General features: G+C 41.2%; 1 protein-coding gene across 2 annotated transcripts in view; it reads left to right on the top strand.

Moving 5' to 3' along the window:
* GPC4 (glypican 4) overlaps nt 1-24,222 on the top strand; it is a 110,023-nt gene that overhangs the window by 69,189 nt on the left and 16,612 nt on the right. For both annotated transcript variants that reach the window (XM_082610705.1, XM_082610704.1), the window contains exons 2-3: nt 4,899-5,057; nt 18,342-18,733. In XM_082610705.1, the coding sequence (XP_082466831.1) occupies nt 4,899-5,057; nt 18,342-18,733 (551 nt within the window). The remainder of the gene's footprint in view (nt 1-4,898; nt 5,058-18,341; nt 18,734-24,222) is intronic.

The raw sequence follows: 24,222 nt of genomic DNA, 5'->3' as shown, positions 1-24,222 counted from the left end.
TTAGAAGTAGTTACGTTGATAGTAAATAGGCTGGGAGCTGGCCTGAGAATGTAACCACCATTTATAACATTTTCTATGGGCAGGTGGGTTATGAGTAACTGGAAATAAATGGACATTATCTGCACCCCATCTGTACATCATAGCCAGCCTTTCGTGAGAGGAAGAAATGAAATAAAATGAGAAAGCACAGTTCTACAGATTGCCTGCCGCAGAGCCCTGTTAAAGGATGGACTAGATTCCTCATATTCAATGCCTGCTTCTTTAACTATTGAGTTGAAGTGCTTCAAAAAAAAAAGGAACCAATCCACACACTCGGCAGGATTGAGTAGTAATTTATTGTGATTGTCTTTGTTCAGCTTTGAAAAACGAAGGCATTGATATTAAGACTAAAGGGAAATTACACAGAGCTGGTGTGACTGAAAAAAGTTTGGCTCTTTCGAGTGATTTTTTTGTTTTTAATGCCACAGAGTTAAGCTTTAAAAGCACGCTTCATTGACTCTCATCCAAGCCTCCGAGGACAAGGCTAAGGGACCTTTTTTCTTTTGAGGGCCACTGACCCACAAAGAAAAACCCTAATCGAGGGCCATGTACAAAAAGCAACTTAATTTAGGTGCTTTCTTAGAAATCCATAAAGCCTTCAATTCACCTGCTTTTAAAATTAAGAACAGGGAACTCTCAACAAGTATAACAAACAAAAAAATCCTTCGGTTTCACATTATGTGCAGTTAGAAGAGGTGGAGTGTGGTAAGAGAGAACAGGATGAGCAGAGTGAAAAGAGAGTGGAAAGCAGACAGAAGAGGGCCATGGAGAAGAACACAGAAGGTCCCGGAAGCAGGAGGTTGAGTTAGCGAAATAGAGGAGCCAAATGATGGTTGTAGATCATAACCCACTGTTGACTCAAACCATTGGATGAATTTCGATTCCCGGTTCTTCTGTGGCTCTAATGCTTCAGCCTTTCAAACTAGAATTCTTCAGGAAGGGTACGTATCAGAATCCTCTAGGGCCACCCCCCACCTTTTTTAAATGCATGAGCTCACCGCTTCCCCTGCAGTGGCTGTCATCTTCCTGTCCCACATTGGATCCTGTCATCCCTGTGCTCAACGCTTTCAGCCTAAAGAACAAATTGTGACATCCTTCTTAAATAAGAAGTATACAGGATCACCAGGTTGAGAGATCTCCAGAAACAAAAAGCATGTCTCATTCAGACACAGCATTTTAAATTTATTTATTTATTTATTTGGCTGTGTTGGGTCTTCATTTCTGTGCGAGGGCTTTCTCTAGTTGCGGCGAGCGGGGGCCACTCTTCATCGTGGTGCGCTGACCTCTCACTGTCGTGGCCTCTCTTGTTGCGGAGCACAGGCTCCAGACGCGCAGGCTCAGTAGCTGTGGCTCACGGGCCCAGTTGCTCCGTGGCATGTGGGATCTTCCCAGATCAGGGCTCGAACCCGTGTCCCCTGCATCGGCAGGCAGATTCTCAACCACTGCGCCACCAGGGAAGCCCCCAGACACAGCATTTTAGAAGCAGTCTCCAACAGGCAAAATGGAATGTCTTTCCATTGATAACGTATGCCCTGGCTTTTAATCATAGAACTCATTTTTGGTGTTACAGTAGAAATATTCAAGTTTTTAAAATCAAATGAGTTGCTCGAGTTCTTAGTACAGTGCAGAGCTGTAGTTTCATTTTCAGATGCACCAAGACTTGTCCCCTTTTCCTTCCTAGTAACTTCTCATCAACGGAAACTGGTTATGGCAATGAATCCCCACTGGCCCATGTGTGGCTTGGGATTTAATTCATAAGTGTGTATTGGACAGGGCTTTTGGCAAGAATGCCAGATTATATTTTCAAGGAATGCTTTTTAGAAACAGACAGAATACGTGGTGTATGCAAGGCTCAAATGGGCAAAAGTGGCCTATTGGAGTGGCTTGTTTGCACTCGGGAAGATGACTTCGCCAGCAGATACATTAGCCAGGTATCTACCCCGTTGTCACCCTTTCCACAAGGCAAGGCTTTACCATTAGAGTCTTCCTGTAAAGATTTTATCTGTAACATGGAAGTGGACTCTTTTTCCTTAGTTTTTGCCAAAACAAATAAATATGCTCCAGTGTTCAGATATCAGCAGGTCTCCCGAAGGTCCTGCTGAGGGCCTCTGGTGGGTAGGTGGTGGGTGGAGTGCACAGGCCTTTTGTTTAGCTGCTGGCTAGTTCAGTCGGTCACCAGTAAAACTTTAATTGCTGTGACCCATTTTTGAAGGGTGTTTGTTCAGTGCCAAAAATTTAAAACTCTCAACATCTAGCACCTTCTTATATGTAGAAAAGTATTATTTCCTGCTGTCTCTTCGAATTTTCTGGCTCTAGGTTCTGTGTGTGTGTCTGTGCGTATGTGCATTGGAGGTGCAAAAAAGGGTGCTTTTTTCCTTGGTCATAGATGCCTATTTTGATAAGATCCATGAATGACCCTTTCGTTTATTGTACGTGTGAACCATGTTAAGATTAGGTGAATATAGATTCGCTTCCAGACTCTGAACTGTTTTGCCTTGGAAATTCAGTGCATTACCACAATCGAATCTTTGCAGGGGCTTGAAAACCAGCCTGTGATTAATTTTAGCCTGTGAAAATCTTTAAAAAGTAGCTGATCTCTTATTATAATTCACGTACCTAGTTCTGTACGTCCTAAGTTCTCATTGTGAGCATTTCAGTTAATTTTCTTTGTGGTGTGTGAGAGTGATATGGATTCTTTAATACAGCTACATCGAGTACTGTACTAGTTGGGGGTCCTTTGTATTACTTTATGTATTAAGATGGTGTTTGGGGAGATCCTCAACCCTGAAACCAGGAGACAACTAGGTATCTCTTTGTTAGTTAGGTGTCCCAGTACCAAAGGCCTGCTGCGAACTTGTTAAGCCAGTCAAGAGGCAGTTTTGTTTTTGGTTGTAACAAGATGTTTCCAGAAAACTAAGCTTCTTCCACTAATGAGATCTAAGATGTTCTGCAACCTCACAGCTCTAAACTCTTTCACATTCTTCCCTGTGCCTCCCCCCGACCCCCACCACCTTTGTTAGAATTATCGGTTGACCAAGGGTTTCAAAAGTGCCAAATGAAGCATTTAGCAGTTTCTGGATGAGGAAGTTATTTGAAGAATGTTTCCCTTCTCCCCTTCTTTAAAAGTCTTTTAATGCTGCATATCCATTTTTGTCTGGCAATGACACTCTCCCTACTTTTTTTTTTTTTTTTTTTTTTTTTTTTTTTTTGCTGTACGCGGGCCTCTCACTGCTGTGGCCTCTCCCGTTGCGGAGCACAGGCTCCGGACACACAGGCTCCGCGGCCATGGCTCGCGGGCCCAGCCGCTCCGCGGCATGTGGGATCTTCCGGGATCGGGGCACGAACCCGTGTCCCCTGCATCGGCAGGCGGACTCTCAACCACTGCGCCACCAGGGAAGCCCTCTCCCTACTTTTGAATTGCCAGGAAGGAAGAATGATCAGGAATATATCTGATTATGTAATTATTTGCATCTGTGCAGTTGACAGTACTAGTGTTCGTCAAATAAATTGCCAACACCATGTTATTTGAAATCCACCCCCTCCGCAAAACTACTTTGGTATCTGTCCGAAGTGAAGACTTATTTCCTCTAAGCACTCACAGCCAAGAAGCAGCAATGGCCCTCGGCTCCTGGCCCAGTTCATGTCCATGATTAGTGTTGTTAAAAAGATTTTGCTCTTCATTCCTCCTCCCTTGATTTATTACACACACTTACTATTGATAGGTTCATATGTCTTCAGTATACGCCTTCCTGAGTTCCTGAGACCTTAGATCTTTTCAGACCCCTTTTGCAGTTCATGTTCCATGAACTGCAATAACAGAAGGAACAGTGAAGGTGAATCCTTATAAACATCTGTAGAAAATGATGCAAGGGCTCCTGTACCCCACAAATGAATATTGGTGTGACTAATGTGATAGTGCCTGGTGGTGTTATTTTTGAGTGGCGCCGTATCTCTTGGTCATTATGAGGGAGAGGCGTGGTCTGTCCAAAGCATAATTTTTGGTCTGTGACAGAGGAGGAACAGGCAGAAGCTCTCCAAACTCTCAGGTCCAAACCACAAACAGAATGCCGTTGGTATTGGGGAGGCAGATGGTCTGCATGTCTTTGACATTTTCTTGGCCCTTAGGGCTACCTAAAGGCGACATTTACTGGAAGCCATTCATCTGTATTTGGACAAGTGGCTACACTGCACACAATCATAAAGGTCAATATTATAGTGTCTAACATCTGTACAGAAGATGCTGGACAAGAAAATCTTAAAACTGAGAATCATTTAACGTCCCCCTTTGTGACTTACCATAGACTCAAATCCCAGAGTGGACTCCATTCTTTCCTCTTGGCTGACAACTCCTTGAAATGCATTTATCCCTTTGCTTTGTTTGCCACATCAATTGCTTATATGTTTGCTCAGTTTTTGGTTGTTGTCACATGTTTTACAAATCATTCTTCATTAATGGTACCCTCTCTTGTAGTGTAAACTCTCAAAGCTAGAAAAACTATGTCTCATTGCATGACTTGCACAGTATTTAGCATAAAATCTCGAAGAATTTATGCGAGCTTTCTGTTGATATTGAATGATACTCTCTTTACTGGCCACACTGATTTTTCCTGTATGATAACAATCTTCCTGATTGGAAAGTTCTTTTGTCTTTTGGAGATGGCTTCACTATCGTATTTTTCCGAGAAGGAAATCAATATTTTCAGTATAATGAAACTTTTTAGGTAACGCATGATGCCTGGGCCTTTGCAGGAACATCATGGAGAGAAATGAAGCCAAGCATGTGCACCTAAATCAGACTCTTTCGTTTTGGACTTGATGAATGATGATGGAGATTGATTGCCCTACATTTTGTCTTCCAGGTGATCATTTGAAGATTTGTCCCCAGGGTTATACCTGCTGCTCCCAAGAGATGGAGGAGAAGTACAGCCTGCAAAGTAAGGATGATTTCAAAAGTGTGGTCAGTGAACAGTGCAATCATTTGCAAGCTGTCTTTGCGTCCCGTTACAAGAAGTTTGATGGTATGTATTGGAACTTTGGTCTACGTAAGTGTAGATATTTGCTTTGTTCTTGAATTCTTTTTTTCTTTTTGCCATACGGCTAGCAGGATCTTAGTTCCCTGACCAGAGATTGAACCTGGGCCACAGCAGTGAAAGCACCGAGTCCTAACCACTGGACCGCCAGGGAACTCCCTTGAATTCATCTTATACCTTTTAGTCAAGTCACATCTACGAGCTGCCAGTGAAGTTCGTACAGTTGCTTTTCCCAAGTGCCTTTCTTCTCTCAGTGTTCAAGTTTTCTCCCAAGAGGCTCTCCTGGCTGGACCCCAGGGGCAAGTTAGCCTTACAGCTTTATTGCTAGAATCCTTCCAGATACACTAGAATGTGTACGGTATGGTAGCCATTATGGAAATATGGTCACAGGGAGCCAAAAAAGAGATGAAAGTCATTTAATTTAAATGCTTTCATTTATTTTCTTGGGTGAACACACAATAGTGTTGTTGACACAAGTCACTAAAGAAAAATCTTCCTAATAAAAAGCAGGCATCTGAAAACTTAGTCAAAATAACCACAGAGATTCTGCAGATGCTGGACTTCAAATTAAATTTCAAAATGGATCCCTCAAAGCCAACTAGAATTCCTAGAAGCCCTGTAGAACACAGGATTAAAGCTCATGCGGCAGTGACCATGCGGCAGTGACCCAGAGGTAGCGCCTGGGCTCCAGTCTTCATTAAGTTCAGCACCATCCCTGGCCTCATTTTAGCTGAAGCTTTGGTCGATCCACGTTAAAGCCACAAGAAAAGCCATTTCAGTCCCCTGTGCCAAACACAGATTTTCACATGCACACTTTCTTTTCAGAGTGAAGAAATAGACAATCTGAGCCAGAAGAGAGGCACTTCAGTCATATCTGAAGCAATGTAATAGATAACAGACTTTCAAAACTAGAGTATGGGGTCCAAACACCTCAGGATTCCTTTCTCTGGTGCTGTTCACGCAGTTTGCAGGTCATTATGAAGTAGATTTAATTTTAATAGGAATGATTTCCTTTGTACCTGTTGTAAAGGCCATTCTAATTACATAGTACCTTTGAAGCATGCTTTCCCTGACATTCTGTGTGGTGAAGAAGTACAAGGCAAATTTTTGAGACGTGAAATGTCTTTGAGCATTTCTGCAAAGGGCTCATTACCATGGTGAGAAGTGGGATTAAATTAGATTTGATCTAGCTGATAAGGCAGCCCCCAGCTAAAGAACAGGTTGTATTTCAAATGTTGCCTTTGAGATTCGTTATTTGAAACTGATAACTGATTTAATAAGTGTTAGTCGGTTCCCAGGCTAGACGACAAAAGCATATTTATATATATATATGTTTTTTATAAATTTATTTATTTTTATTTACTTATTTTATTTTTGGCTGCGTTGGGTCTTCGTTGCTGTGCGCGGGCTTTTCTCTGCTTGCGGCGAGAGGAGGCTACCTACTCTTTGTTGCGGTGCGCGGGCTTCTCCTTGCAGTGGCTTCTCTTGTTGTGGAGCACGGGCTCTAGGCGTACGGGCTTCAGTAGTTGTGTCACGTGGGCTCAGTAGTTGTGGCTCGTGGGCTCTAGAGTGCAGGCTGAGTAGTTGTGGCACGTGGGCTTAGTTGCTCCACGGCATGTGGGATCTTCCCGGACCATGGCTCGAACCCATGTCCCCTGCATTGGCAGGCGGATTCTTAACCACTGTGCCACCAGGGAAGCCCCAACAAAAGCATATTTAATTTGTAATGTAGTTGAACTAAAATTTTCCATGTAGTGTACCATTTATTGTGCCCATTTCCCCCAATGCTTTGTATGTGGAGTTGTGTTTAGTCTTCATCTCCTTTCCCTGCATGGATGGAAATAATTTATGTATCTATATATCCTGTTTATTATTCTGTAATCCCCAATGCACAGGCTGTTAACTATGTTAACACCACGTGAAGATGAGTGTTATTGGCAAAAGACATCATTAGACCACCTCTGTCTCTTGGTCACTAAATTATCAGTATGATTATTGGAAAGAATGGTATTCTTGACTATGGCATTTCTCATTCAAGACAGTAACTGAAGCAATTTCTTTTCCTTTGAGGAGAAAACTTAGAGAGATAATAAGACAGTCATCTTTGAAAACTTGAGATGCTGATATTTTAAAATTACCACTTGGGGGTTTAATAATGGGACTTAGAAGGGAAAATTCCTGCTCTTTAGAAATGGCTAGCGTGTCAGTAGCAAGATACAGTGGAGATGAGGCAGTTTCCAACTTCCAAGGTCACTGCCTCCAAATCACCCCATTTCTTCTTAGACGTGTCTCCTCCAGGTGTGTAGTGCACAGACATTTAGTGATTTCTCTTGCCTGGTAGTTTCACTATTCTTTCCCCTTCTCACTCCCCATGGTTTTATAGCATTATTCATGTGATTCCAGTGTGTACTTTTTAAAAAGCCACACAGAGAAATTTTATCAGTAAGTATTAACATATGTTTTTTTAAAAAGGACAGAAAGGGGCTTCCCTGTTGGTGCAGTGCTTAAGAACCTGCCTGCCAATGCAGGGGACACGGGTTCGAGCCCTTGTCCAGGAAGATCGCACATGCCACGGAGCAACTAAGCCCGTGCGCCGCAACTACTGAAGCCCGTGCGCCTAGAGCCCATGCTCCGCAGCAAGAGAAGCCACCGCAATGAGAAGCCCGCGCACTGAAACCAAGAGTAGCCTCCACTCGCCACAACTAGAGAAAGCCCACGTGCAGCAAAGACCCAGCGCAGCCAAAAAATAAAATTAAAAAAAAAAGGACAGAAAAAGTTTCTCTTGCCCTTCCCTACCAGACTTCACCTTCAATAAATGTGTTTAACGCTGTTTCTTTATCAGTTTCAAAACTGCCCATGAAAAATGATGATGAAACCCCAGCTTGTTTCTTCTGACTTCAAATTAGACTATGGCACAGACAATAAAGGTAGGGAGCATAGATTTAAATTTTTTTGAAGGAGTTGTAGCTTCAATGTGTCTGGCCTGGAGATCAGAACAGAGCTGGGATACTTTGCATATTTCCTCCAAGCTAGGCTTTCTGAGACAATTAACTGCTTTTATATGGTAAAATCTCAGTTGATTGGTATCCAACAAACCGTAATCCTCAAGTGGGTGCTGCATTTATTGATTGATTTTTAAGGTTGGCAATTATGACCTGCCAATACTCCACAAGGCCTAAAGACGATGTTGAGTGAAATTGTATAGGGGCTGTGGTGACTCAGAAATTCAAGAGTGGAGTGCTTTGGTCAAAGAATTGTCTAAGCTTTTATAAAAGCCAAACCCTGGGTTATTGATGTGAATGGAAGGGAGGAAGTTAGGCAGAGTAACAAGATGGCGACTGGAGAACCAAAATGGGGCAGCAAGGTGGCATAAGGAAGGCTGGGGATAAGTACTGAGGAAATAGCAAAGGACTCATGGGAACACAGGAGGTCAAAGTACTTCAGAGGAGCATCTTTTGCCATCTCCAAGCTTACAGTATAACTTCGAAGTGGTGATCCTGAGCTCAGGCAACTTCATCTGTCATCAAAACTTCAGTCATGTTTATGAGATACCACTTCTTTCTAAGGCAGGAACAAGGTTTTGTTTTTTTTTTAAATAAACTTTCAAATAAAAATAAGGTTTCGAGGCTTTTAGGGAATTAGCCTTCTTTTACCAGAAAGCATCCCATTATCATACTGCCTCCATGAGCTCTGGTCAGTCTGAGCGCCAGAGTTGGCATTTTGGAGTCAGTCCACTTATCTCTAAGGTCCTTTTTTGTTCTACACATGTAACTTTCTATTGTTTGCACCTCTAAAGAGACTATACAGTGTATAAACCAGTTTTTAAGTTGTAAACTGTGTGCACGTGTGTGTTTTCAGACCTGGCTGAAGTACAGAAGAACTTCCTTAGGCAGCACCTCCCCCCTCCCAATTCTCAGATTTCCCATATTTTACACCTGTGCCTCTGAGTTTAAGGACTCACCTCTTCATTTTCTTACACGTTAATCTTCTTCATCTAATCTTTGACTTAGACTATTCAATACCAGAAATTGACTATCCTGGGCTAGAGACATAGAGTCAGAAAACTTTAATGACAGAGCTAGTTGCTCCCCCTCTTGGCCAGTTTTGGGAATTTTTCTTTTTTTTTGAAGTAGAGCTGCTAATTAACATAGCTGAATCAGTTATTCATGAATATGCTAATCAGATACTCCGTTCAGGGGGCTTTGAAAGAACTGCTTGGCAAAAGGAATAGAAATAATAGAAGTGCGGCATAATCCGTGTTTGGGGACCACAACATAAAGACCCGCCCCAAAATGTCGCATTTTGCGAGAGACTAGTTGTTTTTAAAAGAATCAGAGCGAAATCAAACAACCCAAATAGATTAAGAAGATTAGAGCTGCCATGTTAAATATATTTCTGAATTACATAGTAAAAATGATGTTAACAACTACAAAGATAGATTATTGCTTGCAAACTCCCCGAATCAAATTATTTGCTAGGTGTTTTTGCATGTTATAAAAGAAATTTTAAGAAAATAGTGATGTTGTCTGATGCTAGTCCATTGGGAAGACTACTTTCATTTGCCATTGTAGGAGCAAATGTAGCAACTTTGCCCAGGAGGCAGAGCCCACCGAGTTGTCAGCCTGTTTCTGCTGTGAACCCACTGTGACCTGGGGCAATTAACTGGTCTCAGTTTTCCCATCCATAAAATCAAGGGGTTGAGCTGGATGCTCTCTAAAGACCCTTTCAATTCTACAAATTCTGTGAATCTTCTCAACATGTGACTAGACCAGCTGCTTCAGTGAAAGGTCTTACAAGATGTTAATTAGGCGTCTGCACGGTCCCCTCTATTTTCCTCCTATCATTTCTTAACCCTCCGCTACTTTCACTGGGTCTTTGAAAACCTTCCCATGAGCCTGAAGCTTGTTAACTCGAATAATAGTAGAAATGTTCTGAATTAGCTTAAAACGCACATAAAAGAAATAATTGTCCCATCTATCTGAAGAGTGCTTCATGTCCTGCCTTTGTGAAATGATAGAAAACAAGGGGGCTGGAGAGCTTAAGGGAAAGGGTGGCCACTCTTCATATTGAGCCAAATTTCTGTTTTAATCAGTGACTAAAAATTTTCCATGGTTCATCCTGGCCATTACCTCATTAGGCCAGTAGGCTCAGCAGTGTGGAGACTCAGCAAGATGAAGGCATTTGAATTCCCATGCCCATGAAAGACAAATATAGCCAACTAAGCTTCATGGCTGTTGGCTAAGCTGAAGGTTTTGGAATTTTCCTGACCCCTGACTGCAAGTATTTTTCAACTGCACGGTTTTCTTATTGTCCTTTGCATGGCCATACTGACTTCGTACAGACCTCCCGGGTCTTTAGTTTAAGTCTTCGACATCCTCAAGATAAATGTGTCATAGAAATGTGTGACGTACATACAACATACGGTTGTTTTTTAATCCTTACCTCAGATATCATTCATTAAGATGTCTTTTTTAAATTTGTTGCTTTTTTAAACCTCTACTACAGTGCGGCAGGTAGGATAAGTAGCCACAAAAGTACAGAAAAAGACATGAGGCCTCTGACCTTCCTGCAAATGCAGTGTTCCTTCCAGATCATACTATGGGTGTTTGATTTGGTTGGAAAGCACTGCTACTCTGTGCTTTACAATTCTATTTTCCTTCTTTTTTTTTTGTTTCCATGCAAAAGAGACTAAAACACTGGGTATTTTTGCTAATTCTTTGATAATCTCTGTGAAACATGATGAGAACGAGCCACTGCCAGCTTACTGGAATCAAATCAAGAGCTCAGATAAAACACACACTTTTCTGTATTGACAAAGGTTTTCTGCCTTTTGAGTTGTTATCTCAGGTGTGGCCAGTTGTGGCTCTAGCATTGGCCGTCTCATTGAAAATGCTTGTGCAGCTTCCAGGGAGCCCTGAGCACACTCCCTTTGGGCCTCTGCTATTAGCTGTGGCTTCTTAAAGAAGGCGTGGTGTCAGCAAGAAGCAGCCGATCTGTTTGGAGGCGAGTAAATACACAGAAGAGCTTCAGCTGAATTGCTTTTATCTATTTTTTGGTTCATTGTACTTTGAGCCTGGGAGTTGAGAGCCTTGTTGATCATCTCTGCTCACCCTTTTTCCATGCGTCTGTCTGTCCCAGCAAAGAAAAGGGCTTATTTGATCTAGCAGTGACTCTGACTGAGAGAATTCCCAAGCCAGTCAGGCCTTTCTTGTTCATTGTCCTGGCCCATTTCTATTGTGCACAAAGCACGCGGGGTCTCTCTCTCTGTATCTCTCTCTCTCTCTCTCTCTCTCCCCCCTCCCCCTCCCCCCATTCCCTCAAGAATCTGAAGCTCTTCATAATACAGAGGACTGGAGCAGGGAATGCTACATGGGCATACCTTTTCTGGAGGTCAGTTTGGCAGTGTATCAGAGGTTTCATATAGCTTCATTCATACCCTTTGACTCAGTAACTGTACTTCTAGGTTTTGATCTCAAGGAAAGAAAGATCTGCATACAGATTTATATACAAGAATGTTCATCACAGTATTACTTGTAATAATGAAAAATAGGAAATTATCCTAAATGTCCCATAATGATTACATTATGATCTGTTCATATGGTGTCATAGTATGTAGTTGTTAAAACTGATGTTTCTGAAGGCTTTTTAATCACATCGCAACTGCTAACCATACAGTGTTACATGAGAACAGGGTATAAATACAGTATGACCTCAACCTTGTGACAATACATACCTTCACAGAAAAAGCAGGAAAGAAATTCAATAAACCACTGTTGTTCTCTTAATGGTGGGCTTATGGGAATTTTTGTTTTCTTCATACCTTGCCATATTTTTCAAATTGCTGCAATTTGAAAGGAATACTTTATAGGGAAAAAACGGTATTTTTAAACGAAAAATGTAAGAACTGCTTTGGTGTTGTTTTGCCATGTTTGGGTTTTTTTTTTCAGTATTACAGTGCTCACTGTAGACAGTTTGGAATAAGTAGAAAAAAATGCGTCGAAGCCTCCAGCATTTAAGTCGGATGAATAGAATAAAGGGAAATAAGTCATTTTTGAAAGCATGAGATAGATTACTTTTCCTATTAGATTACTTTTCCTATGGTGTCACTGCAAGATTGGGGTGAACTAAATTGAGAAACATTGAAAAAAATTACGCCGATTCCCTAACACCCGTCCAACACCACTGTATGCACCTCATCTTTTTTTGGTCAGGTAGACAATGTATATACATACATACAAATCAGCATCATAACCGATTGTGCTATTTTGCATCCTGATTTTTCTCTTTATTAGATCATGAGCAGATAGACTGTATTATGAGGTTTGTGTATGAGGTCATGTAATAGGTCCACGTGGAGGTTAGTATATGGGGCACTTGGAACACTGCTTCAGCCTTGGAGCATTCTTTTCTTCTTTTTTTTTGGCTGGCCACACGGCATGTGGGATCTTAGTTCCCAGATCAGGGATAGAACCCATGCCCCCTGAGGTGGAAGCGTGGAGTCTGAACCACTGGACCACCAGGAAAGTCCCCTCAGAGCTTTCTTAAACATGCCCTCATGGGCCCTTCTCAGTGAGAAGGAATCCGGCTGTGCTAAAGAGACTTGGCTAGCTGGTGCTGGGAGTACCATTGCTAGAAATGGAATGTGGTCCAGGGGAAGGGACCTTTATCGTACTGACTGTGTGTCCCTGGCCAAGTTAGCCCAGAGAGAGAATTAGCATTCAAAATGCATTAACTACTAAAAGTAACCTTGGGAAGAAAGGGCTGCTCCTAAAGTGGCAGGGTCCCCCAGCCCCCTTTCATATGCTAACAGCCCCTAATAAGGGCTTCAGCTGGCACTGGCCTTCTCCTCCTAGGCGAGGACCATTGTTGGGCTACAGCTGATGATTGTTAGTCAAGTACACGTCCTTTTAGTACACCATGCCCTCCCTAGCAGGCACTCCTGAGGAAAGTGCCTGTTAGAAACTTAACACAGACTTGACCAAAAAAGCAAGACAGAGGAGGAGATAGTCTTTGGTTTCAGTCAGTAAAATGCTTGCTTAATTTCCTTTTGTTCCCCCTTCCATTTGTAGGTGCTTATGTTAGCTGTTCTTCATCAAGTACTTGATCTTGGGTGAAAGAATGGATGGCTATAACTCTGAGTTTTCTTAACAGTGTGAGAAGTATGATTTGTAGCATGTACCAGGAGACTTCTTTCTTAGGAATTTTGTGGATGTGGTAACTTACTGTTTGCACGCCACACCAGGGCTGTGAAATACAGCCTTTACATTAAAGAGGAAATTAATCCTTATATGTAAAAGGCAGCTTCCTAATAATATAAATACAAGGGGGTAATTTATAGCACCAAGCAAATGGATTGAATAGAAAGGGCTTCCAGTCTCTTCAGATCACAGGTTAATTCTAGAATGCATTCTAGCACATTAATCAATAGACAGTCGATTGTTTATAAAGTAGTAGCTAATGGCATTTAATAGCAGAACTGAGGGTCTTTTGACCTGTTTCAAGAATTTTGAATGTTTATTTGATGCAAGACAAGTGGCGGGGGATAGAAGTTCCAGAAGTACATGATGTTCTTCTTTTTGTAAAAGACAGGATATTTACATAGAAAACTTTTATATGGAAAGGTTTTGCCTTTTCTCTCTAGTAGTTTTTCCCATGTTAAATTGGTACTACTGACATTAAGAATAATCAGATGTTAGAGCCGGAAAACACTCCCAGTCTCCTAGGTCAACCCTTGCGTTGAGGTGCTTCTGGTAGGATGCAGATGAAATACATGGGGAGGGTGGGGCATTGACCTGCTGCTTAATTCTCAATTTTCCTTTCCCTGATTCTTTGCCTCGATCTTTTTGTATATACGCATGCTGTGTATGATACTCTGTGTTGTAATATCATGTAAAATCTCTTCCCTGGATTTCTTCATCCCCATGTTTTTCACTCAGGAGTTGCTCCACCCTCGTAGATGTCTGGGACGTTTCACAGAATTGGAAGCTAGAGCCATTAAGCATTTCCTTTGGCTGAATTGTTCCCAGTTTTATAAGGCCTTGGGTCTTCTTAACCATTCTTCAGCAGCTTTGGCTTAATTAATTAATTAATTAATTAATTTTTTGGCTTAATTTATATTCCCCCAGATGGATAATATTTGACTCTGCCAAGAAGGATAAAAACCAGCCTTGAAAGGTTTTTTTTTCTTTTTCAATAATTGTAGATATAAAGAAACTCTGAAGGTGACAGTAACATTATTTCACATATTATGAATAGTGTCCATTCATTGAGCAGCTATTGTGTGCTAGCCATTATCCATATGAGGTGAGCAGTAATAGCCCCATTTTATGGAAGAAGAAGCAACAGAGGCTCAGAGAGTTTAGATCTTCTGTCCCGTCAAGGTCACACAGCTCATAAATGAGAGGGCCCATGCTTTTCCCACTGTGTCATGCTGCTTTAGATCCTAGCACATTAAAGTGTTTATTTCCATTCCTATGTTGTGGTCATTCATGAGCCCAAGGCGTAGCAGTTGCTTCATCCTTGGAACATAAATCCTTAAGCCCCCAAACTGAAAATTGAAGGAGAAAAAAACCCTGCTCACAGACACCATATTTAAAATGCTTATAAACTGTCTCCTCTCTCTTCTTTCAGACTCTCTGAGCAGCATTTTTCATGAATACAAGCAGTTGCTGCAAGGGAGATCTGAATTCCAGTTAAGTCAGCTTCTGATCCTGGTGGAACTCTGGTTTACACTGCTCCTGGCTGGTTCTCTCTTAGCCACCAGGTGTCTTATAATTGGTTTCAGGCATAATGTTTACAATGGGATGATTGCTAGGTGTCTCAGACCTGCACAGTTTTTCTTCAGCAGTTAGGATCTGATTCTGAGTTCTGAATAATGGGGGGAAAATTGGAGATGAGGTTTGCAGCGATGAATGAAGTTGCTCTTGGTGGCTGGGGACCAGGTCCTGAATGTCTAATTTGTGTTCTATCCCCCACTGTAGAAGGAAATGTGGGAAGAAAGGTGGGGAGGTGGGGAGGTTGAGGAATCTATAAGAACATATGAGAGCGACTAGTTTGATAGGAGAAATAGATGTAAAAGTTTTTCCCCCCCTTTTTTTTACAGCAAATTATTATGCTTTGATTGATATTGTACCTAATTGGTATGGATTTTAGAATTTAAATTATGTCTGCCATACTTAAAAGATCTGTGAGACAAAAAGCATAGGTAGAATAGTCCCATTTACCAGGGCCAGTAAGAACACGTCTAAGGAGAAATGAGTTTGGGTCTTTTGGTTCGCTTGACTTTTGTTCTGTTGACTTTGCAGGTGAAATAGATGAATATTAAAAAAAAAAACTTGCTGTATGAAATGAAAGATTACGGATTTTATAGATGGTTTAAAAATCTCTGGTGCCTCCATAAAACCATGCGTGGAAAGTGGCAGGTATAGTAAAGGTGAATTGGATGGAGAAAATTCATCTTTCTAGAAATTTTCATTATAGTCTGTTTGGGCAGGAAGGTTAAGATGCATGGCAAAGCTGTGTGCTTTGATTTGAGCCCATACCAACCACTTAGTACATACTTGTCAAATTACATAGCTATTTGGAGAGACCAAATTAGCAGATTTTAACTCCTTATATCAGTTTTGTAGAATTTCTATATATAATCCACTCAGTGGAATTATATTTGCAACTTATACGGCCACACTAAAGAATCTTTTAAAATGTGAAGGAAAGGAAGTCAATTTTCTGAATGATTAAATGAGTTAGAGTTTAATATGTATACAGCACCAAACTAAACTCTGAAAATGTAAGCTAACATCACACACACACACACACACACACACACACACACACACACACACACACACACACACACACACACACACACACACACACAACCTTCGTAGCAGAATTTGAGTCCCAGGAAATAAAGTAAGGTCCATTGTGATATTGGACAGAGGGCATGCTGGGTTAAAATCAGTCCTGATCTTCGTTGGATCATTGCTCTTGTACTTTGAAGTAGCTGTATTATATATAACTACACCGACCCATAGGCTGTTGACCTGAATGAGGATCTCTAAGAATGTTTTATTTTTTCCATAAAATGTTCAGTGTCTTAGCGTTTTTTTGACCTGGAACACCTTTAAGCCTAAAAAAATAGTGATATTTCATAGTGTTTTTCAGTTCAAACTGAGCTCAACATGCCACTCTGCCCCAACCCTTAAAAAACAGCATTCATTAGAAATGCAAGTGAGTATTCAGAATTACTTATTTAATGAGTCATGAAAGCACAAGTCAAATAATTCTCAACATCCTGTTTCTACACTAAATGATGTGTGCCAACTTTATGAGCAATATAGTAAAAATCCAATCTAAGGAAGGACCTATGGTTTCCTTTGGAATGCGCTCTTTTGGATGGTGAAATATTAGTAGCACTGGATTGACACAAGGCTTCCATACTGATCTCAATAACCAGGCTTTATTTTTCCAGTATGTGAAAGCCAGCACCACTTGGCAAGGACGCTAGTGATTCAAGGACGGTACGGGAAGTGGACCAGATGACATTTAAGGTCTTTTCTCACCCTAAGATTCCACAACTTTGAAGTCTAGAAAAGTGCTGCCTGCATCTCGACTCTTAGTTGAGAGATACTTCCACACAAGAAAATTCATCCCCAAAACCTCTTTAAGAAATGACACCCAAGAATGCAACAAAAAATTTTAAACCCAATTTATTGGAAATCTATTTTCCCCTAATTAAAACATTAGCCCTTACCCTGAATGCTTCACATTCAGCAAAGTTCCCAGGTTGGTGCTGAGTGCTAGTGAGAGGCAAAATGGGAGAAGTTTCATTGGCTAGAGTCTTGCTTCTCAAACTTTGGGGTATAGCAGAGTGCCAGATGGCTGGGTCCCACCCTCCAGAGTTTCTGATCCAGTAGGTTTAAGGTGGGGTCCAAGAACCTGTGTCCCAGTGGTGATGGTGTGTGCCCATGGAAGCACACTCGAGAACCACTTGGGGTTTAGAGAGAATCAGAGGCCTTCCCGGCTGCCTGATTTGAGTAACTCTTTTCATTTTCATTCCCCTAGCTCCTTATGTACTTTCTGGCCTCCTTCCAGGGAGAGAACTTTGGTAAAAATGCCAGGCTGTGCAGTTGTAATGGGGATTTCCCTTTCTCTCGCTGAAGAAAACCCAGGAAATAAAAGGCAAATTGTAGAGAATGGTTTTGTAGCGCTATTGCATTTTGAGAAGATCACTTAATGCTCTTCTGGCTTTGAAGGAGTTGTCTTATTTTCCTTTCTGTTCCGTGTTCACTTGGAGCCAGCTTCTTTCTTGATGTGGTCCTTATATTTTGCTTTGGTATTTATTACATTTCCTGCTTATAAACTTGATACCATGAGGTGTTTATTTTTATACCAGACACAGAGTCTTTAAGAATGATTAATGTTGCAGATAGACTGTTAGCTCCTCTCTTCAGGGAACTTCCTGAGAAAAGCTTCAGGAGAAATTAATTTGACATTGGTATTTAAGAGATTAAAGTCTTTAACATTTAGGCTGTGTGGGTATGTGGTGCTCAAAAAGTAAATCTGAAAAAAAACACAGGTATTCTTTTTTTTCCCAGTTATTTTTCATGTTATCTTAATCTCATGGTTTTATTGCATGAATCCTTTAGGAACCCGAGGTCATCTTGGCTATCCCAGTTTATACTAATGTCACAGGGAACACCTAAGAAGTTCTTTTCCTGCTTATGTGGTATTTCATTCTGTTTCTTGGCCTCAAGCATTTCCCAGGCAGTTTTCTTATATGTCATGTAGATGTAAGGAGGAGAAAATGAAAAAAAATCATGTCTAAGTAAACAGCATGTCTTGAAAACACCTGTCCTGGTGTCAGGTTACAATGAGGAGGCATTATCCACTTTGGTTTAGATTCTTATAGTAAAAAGTTCTGGGAAACCTCATGTTTTAGACTTAATATATCCATTTTTATCCAGTTCTTTATTTACCTTGTGACTAAATGAGAAAAGGAGGGAGTCCTGAGAAGTCCATTTAAAGTTTCATTTTTTCCCTCTCTTAGACATAGACACACGTGACTTTGTGACATAGGTTTCCTTTCATTGACAAACGATCAGAGATGCCAAATCCCCCCAAAGAAATCCACCCTATATACAAGCATGTTTTCCAATTTAATTTCAGGATTTTTTTTTTCCAGTTTTCAAATTTACCTGAAAAGTAAGCACTCTGTTATTTAATTACTGAGAACCCTTTCTTTTTTCCTTTCTTTTTGGGTTTTGTTTTTAGAATTCTTCAAAGAACTACTTGAAAATGCGGAGAAATCCCTGAATGACATGTTTGTGAAGACATATGGTCACTTGTACATGCAAAATTCCGAGCTATTTAAAGATCTCTTCGAAGAGTTGAAGCGCTACTATGTGGCGGGAAATGTGAACCTGGAAGAAATGCTGAATGACTTCTGGGCGCGCCTCCTGGAGCGGATGTTCCGCCTGGTGAACTCCCAGTACCACTTCACAGATGACTATCTGGAGTGCGTGAGCAAGTACACGGAACAGCTGAAGCCCTTTGGAGATGTCCCTCGGAAACTGAAGCTCCAGGTCACTCGTGCATTTGTAGCAGCCCGCACTTTTGCTCAGGGCTTAGCAGTTGCAAGAGATGTAGTGAGCAAAGTCTCGGTGGTAAGTGCTATTTGCATTCTGTGTTATTGTTTTCTCTTGTTTCACGTTAAAAGAAAGTTTGGGAGGTGTGGAAAAATAAGTCAGTAGAATTCCATCGTCTCAATGGCAATTGTCTTTTTCTTCTGTTCTTTTCCCATCTTTCTCTCCCCTCTTCTCTCCTACACTTCGTCCTGATACATGTGCATCATGTGGCTATAAACAATACAGCAATGAACATCTTCATGTATCAACATCATTCTTTCCTGTGGTTTCTTTGGTAGCTATTCTTAGAAGCAGGATACGTGTTCACTTTGGAACCTTAATTTAAAAAATGGATTTAGGGACTACCCTGGCCATCCAGTGGTTAAGACTTCATGCTTCCACTGCAGGAGGCGAGGGTTTGATCCCTGGTCGGGGAACTAAGATCCCACATGCCGTGCAGCCACAAAAACAAACAACCAAAAAAAAACTTTCAAAAAATGGATTTAATACCTCCATATTCTTTTCAGCTCTTATTCTGCTTCTCCTTCAGAGAAAGAAACATATACAGATAGACTCCACATTTGGTTGTTTTGAGTGACTATGTTTCAGCCTGCTAGTTACAATCTAGAAAAGAATTTCACATCCATTACTATATGTTTCCTTGTTATAAGGTATACTCAGAGCCCTTTAGAAGACAGACCTTTCTATGACAATTAATATGGACCACCTGCTCTTGACTTAATGGCTTTGTTTATAGAATTACCAGGAAAGATAATGGAATTGTACTAGCAGGAAAGAGCAAATGAAATGAGCCACATTTTCCTCATTTGTAAATTACAGGAATTGTACCACACCAGTATATTTCAGACTGTTCTTTGGAGCCAGCTAAGGAGGTACCTCAGGGGCCTCCTTGAGGAGAGACAAGGGAGACACAGGGTTCTTCCAGTGGGCCAGACTCTGCATCTGTGTCTTTATCTCCTGGCTGCACCAGGGGAGCTTTGCTTTCCTCAGTTGTATGTAGTAGGGTTTTGAACATGATTTCAAGGGGGGAAAGATTCTATGTCTCCTTCACTCCCCCCACCCCCCAAAAAAGATGAAATTTGAAAACCTTTTGAAGGCCTTTCCACCTCTACCCTCTGTGACTCAATGCCAGTGAAGAAATAGAATGTTCTGGAGCAAAGTTATCTTTGCAGGACTGATCATAGTGCTGTTACCTTTAGGCCCTCAAAGGAAAAGCCAAATTTTAGCCCATTTGGTTGTTTTGAGGACTGGAGGACTGGTCAAAATACAAACTAGACAGTGATACTAACAGTAAAATATAAATCCAGTGGCTTCTTAGAGAGTTCATTCAGATTTAGGGTAGCCATATAACTTACTGTCCAACCCAGGAGGTGCTTAAAAACAATTATACCCAGATAACGTGGGCAGACCAGAATTCATGGTCCCCCTAGCGAGAAACCTTACATTTACCAGAGTGAAGATAAAGAATTGTGTATTTTAAAAATTAGGTGCTTATTGGCTGTTTCATGTTAGCACTGGGGGATGTTAGTATTAGTTTGTTGGTTGCATTCCATTATTACAGTTGTGTGTGTGTGTTCCCATTTCCCAGCCATAAGCCATCAGGAAACAATTCCTTACAGTACGTTTTTGTTCACTCCTTTTCCTCCTGATATTTTCATCATAAATTGCAAAAAAAAATTGTTGGGGCATATGAGGGGTGGGTGGGAGCAAGTAGGGAGATGATGGGTATAAGTAAAGGAATAGTCTGAATCCTGAACTGCTGCCCCCACCTCTGCAACCATTATTAATCTTGGAGATGCTCGTTTCAGAGTCCCTAAACAATGCACAGTTAATCCAGATCAAAGTTAATTACATCGTAGTTCCCCTAACACATCTGCCCTCCTTCAGCAATTCCTCGCATTTATCCTAAGCAGAATAGGCAGAAAGGTGCTGCTGTGTTGTTGTTTTTTTTTTGGTGAGGGGGGTGCTGCATTGGGTCTTCGCTGCTGCGCACGGGCTTTCTCTAGTTGAGGCGAGCGGGGGCTACTCTTCGTTGTGGTGCACGGGCTTCTCATTGCGGTGGCTTCTTTGTTGCGGAGCACATGCTCTAGGTGCACAGGTTTCCGTAGTTGTGGCGCACTGGTTCAGTAGTTGTGGCGCGTGGGCTCTAGAGCGCAGGCTCAATAGTTGTGGTGCACGGGCTTCGTTGCTCCGTGGCATGTGGGATCTTCTTGGACCAGGGATCGCACCCATGTCCCCTGTATTGGCAGGCGGATTCTTAACCACTGCGCCACCAGGGGAATCCATGCATGCCGTGTGGTTTTGAACGTCTATGTGCGTGTGCATGTGTGTGCCAAAGAGAAAAGCAAGGACTAGAACACCCTTTGCAAGTGTCTGAAAGTGGTTTCTTTACATTAACCATCCCCCGCTCTGAGTTGATTCCTGGGAAGAAGGACCAGGTTGACACAAGCCTGCCGTGGTGTTAGCCTCCCTTAGCCCCGTTGGGGCCCCTTTAGATAACTGAGATTCCAGAACCCCTAACTTGAGGGGGAAGGTGGTGGTCGAACCAAGGAAGCAGGTTAAAAGATTGAGGGCTAGAAGTCTAGTCCACGTCATGCCACCTCCCAGGGTAAATAAACACTCAAGGCTTCCCAGTATCACATTCTTCTTGACATGGTTCCCAGAATTAACTGAGAACCAATAAGATTGGTTCACCACCAATAAGATTGGTGGGAAATCAATAAGATTGACTGTTCACCCTTACTTACCTGTGCAATAAAGTGTATGTGACCCATAAGGAAATAATCACAATTTCCAATGTTGCTTTTGGTATGATTTTTTTTTTTTTTGCGGTACGCGGGCCGCTCACTGTTGTGGTCTCTCCCGTTGCGGAGCACAGGCTCCGGACGCGCAGGCTCAGCGGCCATGGCTCACGGGCCCAGCCGCTCCGCGGCACGTGGGATCTTCCCAGACCGGGGCACGAACCCGTGTCCCCTGCATCGGCAGGCGGACTCTCAACCACTGCGGCACCAGGGGAGCCCTGGTATGAATTTTTTTTAAAGCAAGAAAGAAATTTCTGTGTACCTTAGTTTTGTCAAGTTGTTTGAGAAAGTTAATTTCCAAATATGACCCTAAATTTTTGGAGAATTGATCCCTATTCTATATTCATTGTGTTCTCATGTCTGCCTAAGAGTTGTTTGTATCGTTATATGAGAATACAATGAATACAAGCTATAGGGCTCAATTTACTTTCATTAAAACATTACTTGCCAATTGTTCTGTGGAAAATACTTTTATGACTTAAATTTTTTTTTATTATAGTTGATTTACAATGTTGTGTTAGTTTCTCGTGTACGGTTTCTCGTTACACACGCACACACACTTTTTCATATTCTTTTCCATTTTGGTTTATCACAGGATTTGAATGTAGTTCCCTGTGCTGTACAGTAGGACCTTGTTATTTATCTACATTACATATAGTAGTGTGTATCTTTTAATCCCAAACTCCTAATTTATCCCTCTCCCACCCCGTTCCCCTTTGGTAACCATAATTTTGTTTTCTATGTCTGCGAGTGTGTTTCTGTTTTGTAAATAAGTTCATTTGTGTCATCTTTTAGATTACATATAAAAGTGCTATCTTACGGTATTTGTCTTTCTCTGTCTGACATACTTGACTTAATATGATAATCTTTAGGTCCATCCATGTTGCTGTAAATGGCATTATTTCATTCTCTTTTTATGGCTGAGTAGTGTTCCATTGTATATACGTACCACGTGTTCTTAAGCCATGTGTCTGTTGATGGACGTTTAGGTGGCTTCCATGTCCTGGCTACTGTAAATAGTGCTGCTATGAACATTGGGGTGCCTGTATCTTTTCGAATTAGAGTGTTTTTCCGGATATATGACCAGGAGTGGGATTGCTAGATCATATGGTAACTCTATTTTTAGGTTTGTTTTTTTTTTTTGACAAACCTCCATAACTGTTTTCCATAGTGGCTGCACCAATTTACATTCCCACCAACAGTGTAGGAGGATTCCCTTTTCTCCACACCCTCTCCAGCATTTTTTATTTGTAGACTTTCTAATGATGGCCATTCTGATTTGTGTGAGGTGATGCCTCATTGTAGTTTTGATTTGCATTTCTCCAGCAATTAGTGAAGGTGAGCATCTTTTCATGTGTCTATTGGCCATCTGTATATCTTTTTTGGAGAAATATGATTTTTTAAATGTTGTGTTTGTAATTGGAAACTTTAAAAAATAATGTTTTGCTTTACTACTGAGCATCTTCTTGACTTAAGGACTGACTTGAAATCAAACCCTTCAACTAGGTTGAGTTATATCTAAATTACATAATAATAAGACACTCAAGCATCAAATCAATTTCTAAAGATGCCAAAACACAAATTATGTAAAAATCTATCATCAGTGTAATGTTTCTTTTTAGAAGGCTGGAAAGGAATACTTGCATATTTGAAAAAATATTCATTACATTCATTTTTGGAGTATGAGTACCAGCTCAAAAGAGATTTTAATTTAAGGTGTAGTGGTATGGGGAAGACGGTAAATGATCTGGCTATGAAAAACATATTTCAAATTGAACATGTTGAAAATAATCTACATTTGATTGAGAAAAATTAGTAAGCTCTAACAGTGTGGGGACCCAAGCAATGTTTTTTCATGTAGGAACTGTTGTCCAAATGTAGTTGACGGGTGGAACTGGAACAACCCAAGAAATACTTTCCTTCTTTTGGTGTCCAGTAGAATTAATTACCTTGGGCCTGAAAAAGACCCTTCAGGGTGGAGAACCTCACCCACTTCATCTACAAAGAAGTCTTTAAAGTCAACTATGAAAACCACTGTGGTCTTGGGACTAGTTATGCATACTTAACTCAGAGATGTTCACACTTTCTTTTCATGAGCAGATGCCCTGCTTCTCGTTTACTTTTGCAACAAAAGGGTTGCTGTTATTTGCTGAGCAATGATTTGATTATCACTAAACCTTTTAAAGGCTATTAGCACCAGCAAGCTTAACTGACTTCAGGAGAAACTCACTTCTTACTTGAAGTATACTTGCCTTGCTTCAGTTTTTCTGGGCGCAGACATCCAGTGATTTCAGCTTACTCCATTGAGCTTTGCAATTCAAACTTCAGAAAAGTCCCTTTAATTAGGAACAGATGGTTCATGAATACCCTGGTGCTACACATCTTTGTATTACTTATTCCATCTTTACTTGTCATGGTTCATGATACATTTCTTATTTACCTGCTAGCAGCAGCAGTTTTGCCTGGAAGGGTGAAGTCTGTTGTGGTCTTTCAAAAATGCACAAGTGGTTACATGCACCGTGAAAATTAATAGCTCCTATGCCAAAGAGAGTTGCATTCTCATGGTTTCAATTAACACTGACATAATGGGGCTGTGTCTATACCCCAACCCCAAACTCCGGGGACTGTAATTAGAAATCGGTGCCTTAGCCTTGTGATGTCTAAATGACTGTCCTGCCTTGAAAACGATTTCCATTGATCCCCCTT

The sequence above is a fragment of the Mesoplodon mirus genome (assembly GCF_964341445.2).
Source record: "Mesoplodon mirus genome assembly, chromosome: X".
Lineage (NCBI taxonomy): Eukaryota > Metazoa > Chordata > Mammalia > Artiodactyla > Ziphiidae > Mesoplodon > Mesoplodon mirus.
Note: the sequence above shows the minus strand (reverse complement) of the source record. Positions and strands in the feature narration are given on the sequence as shown.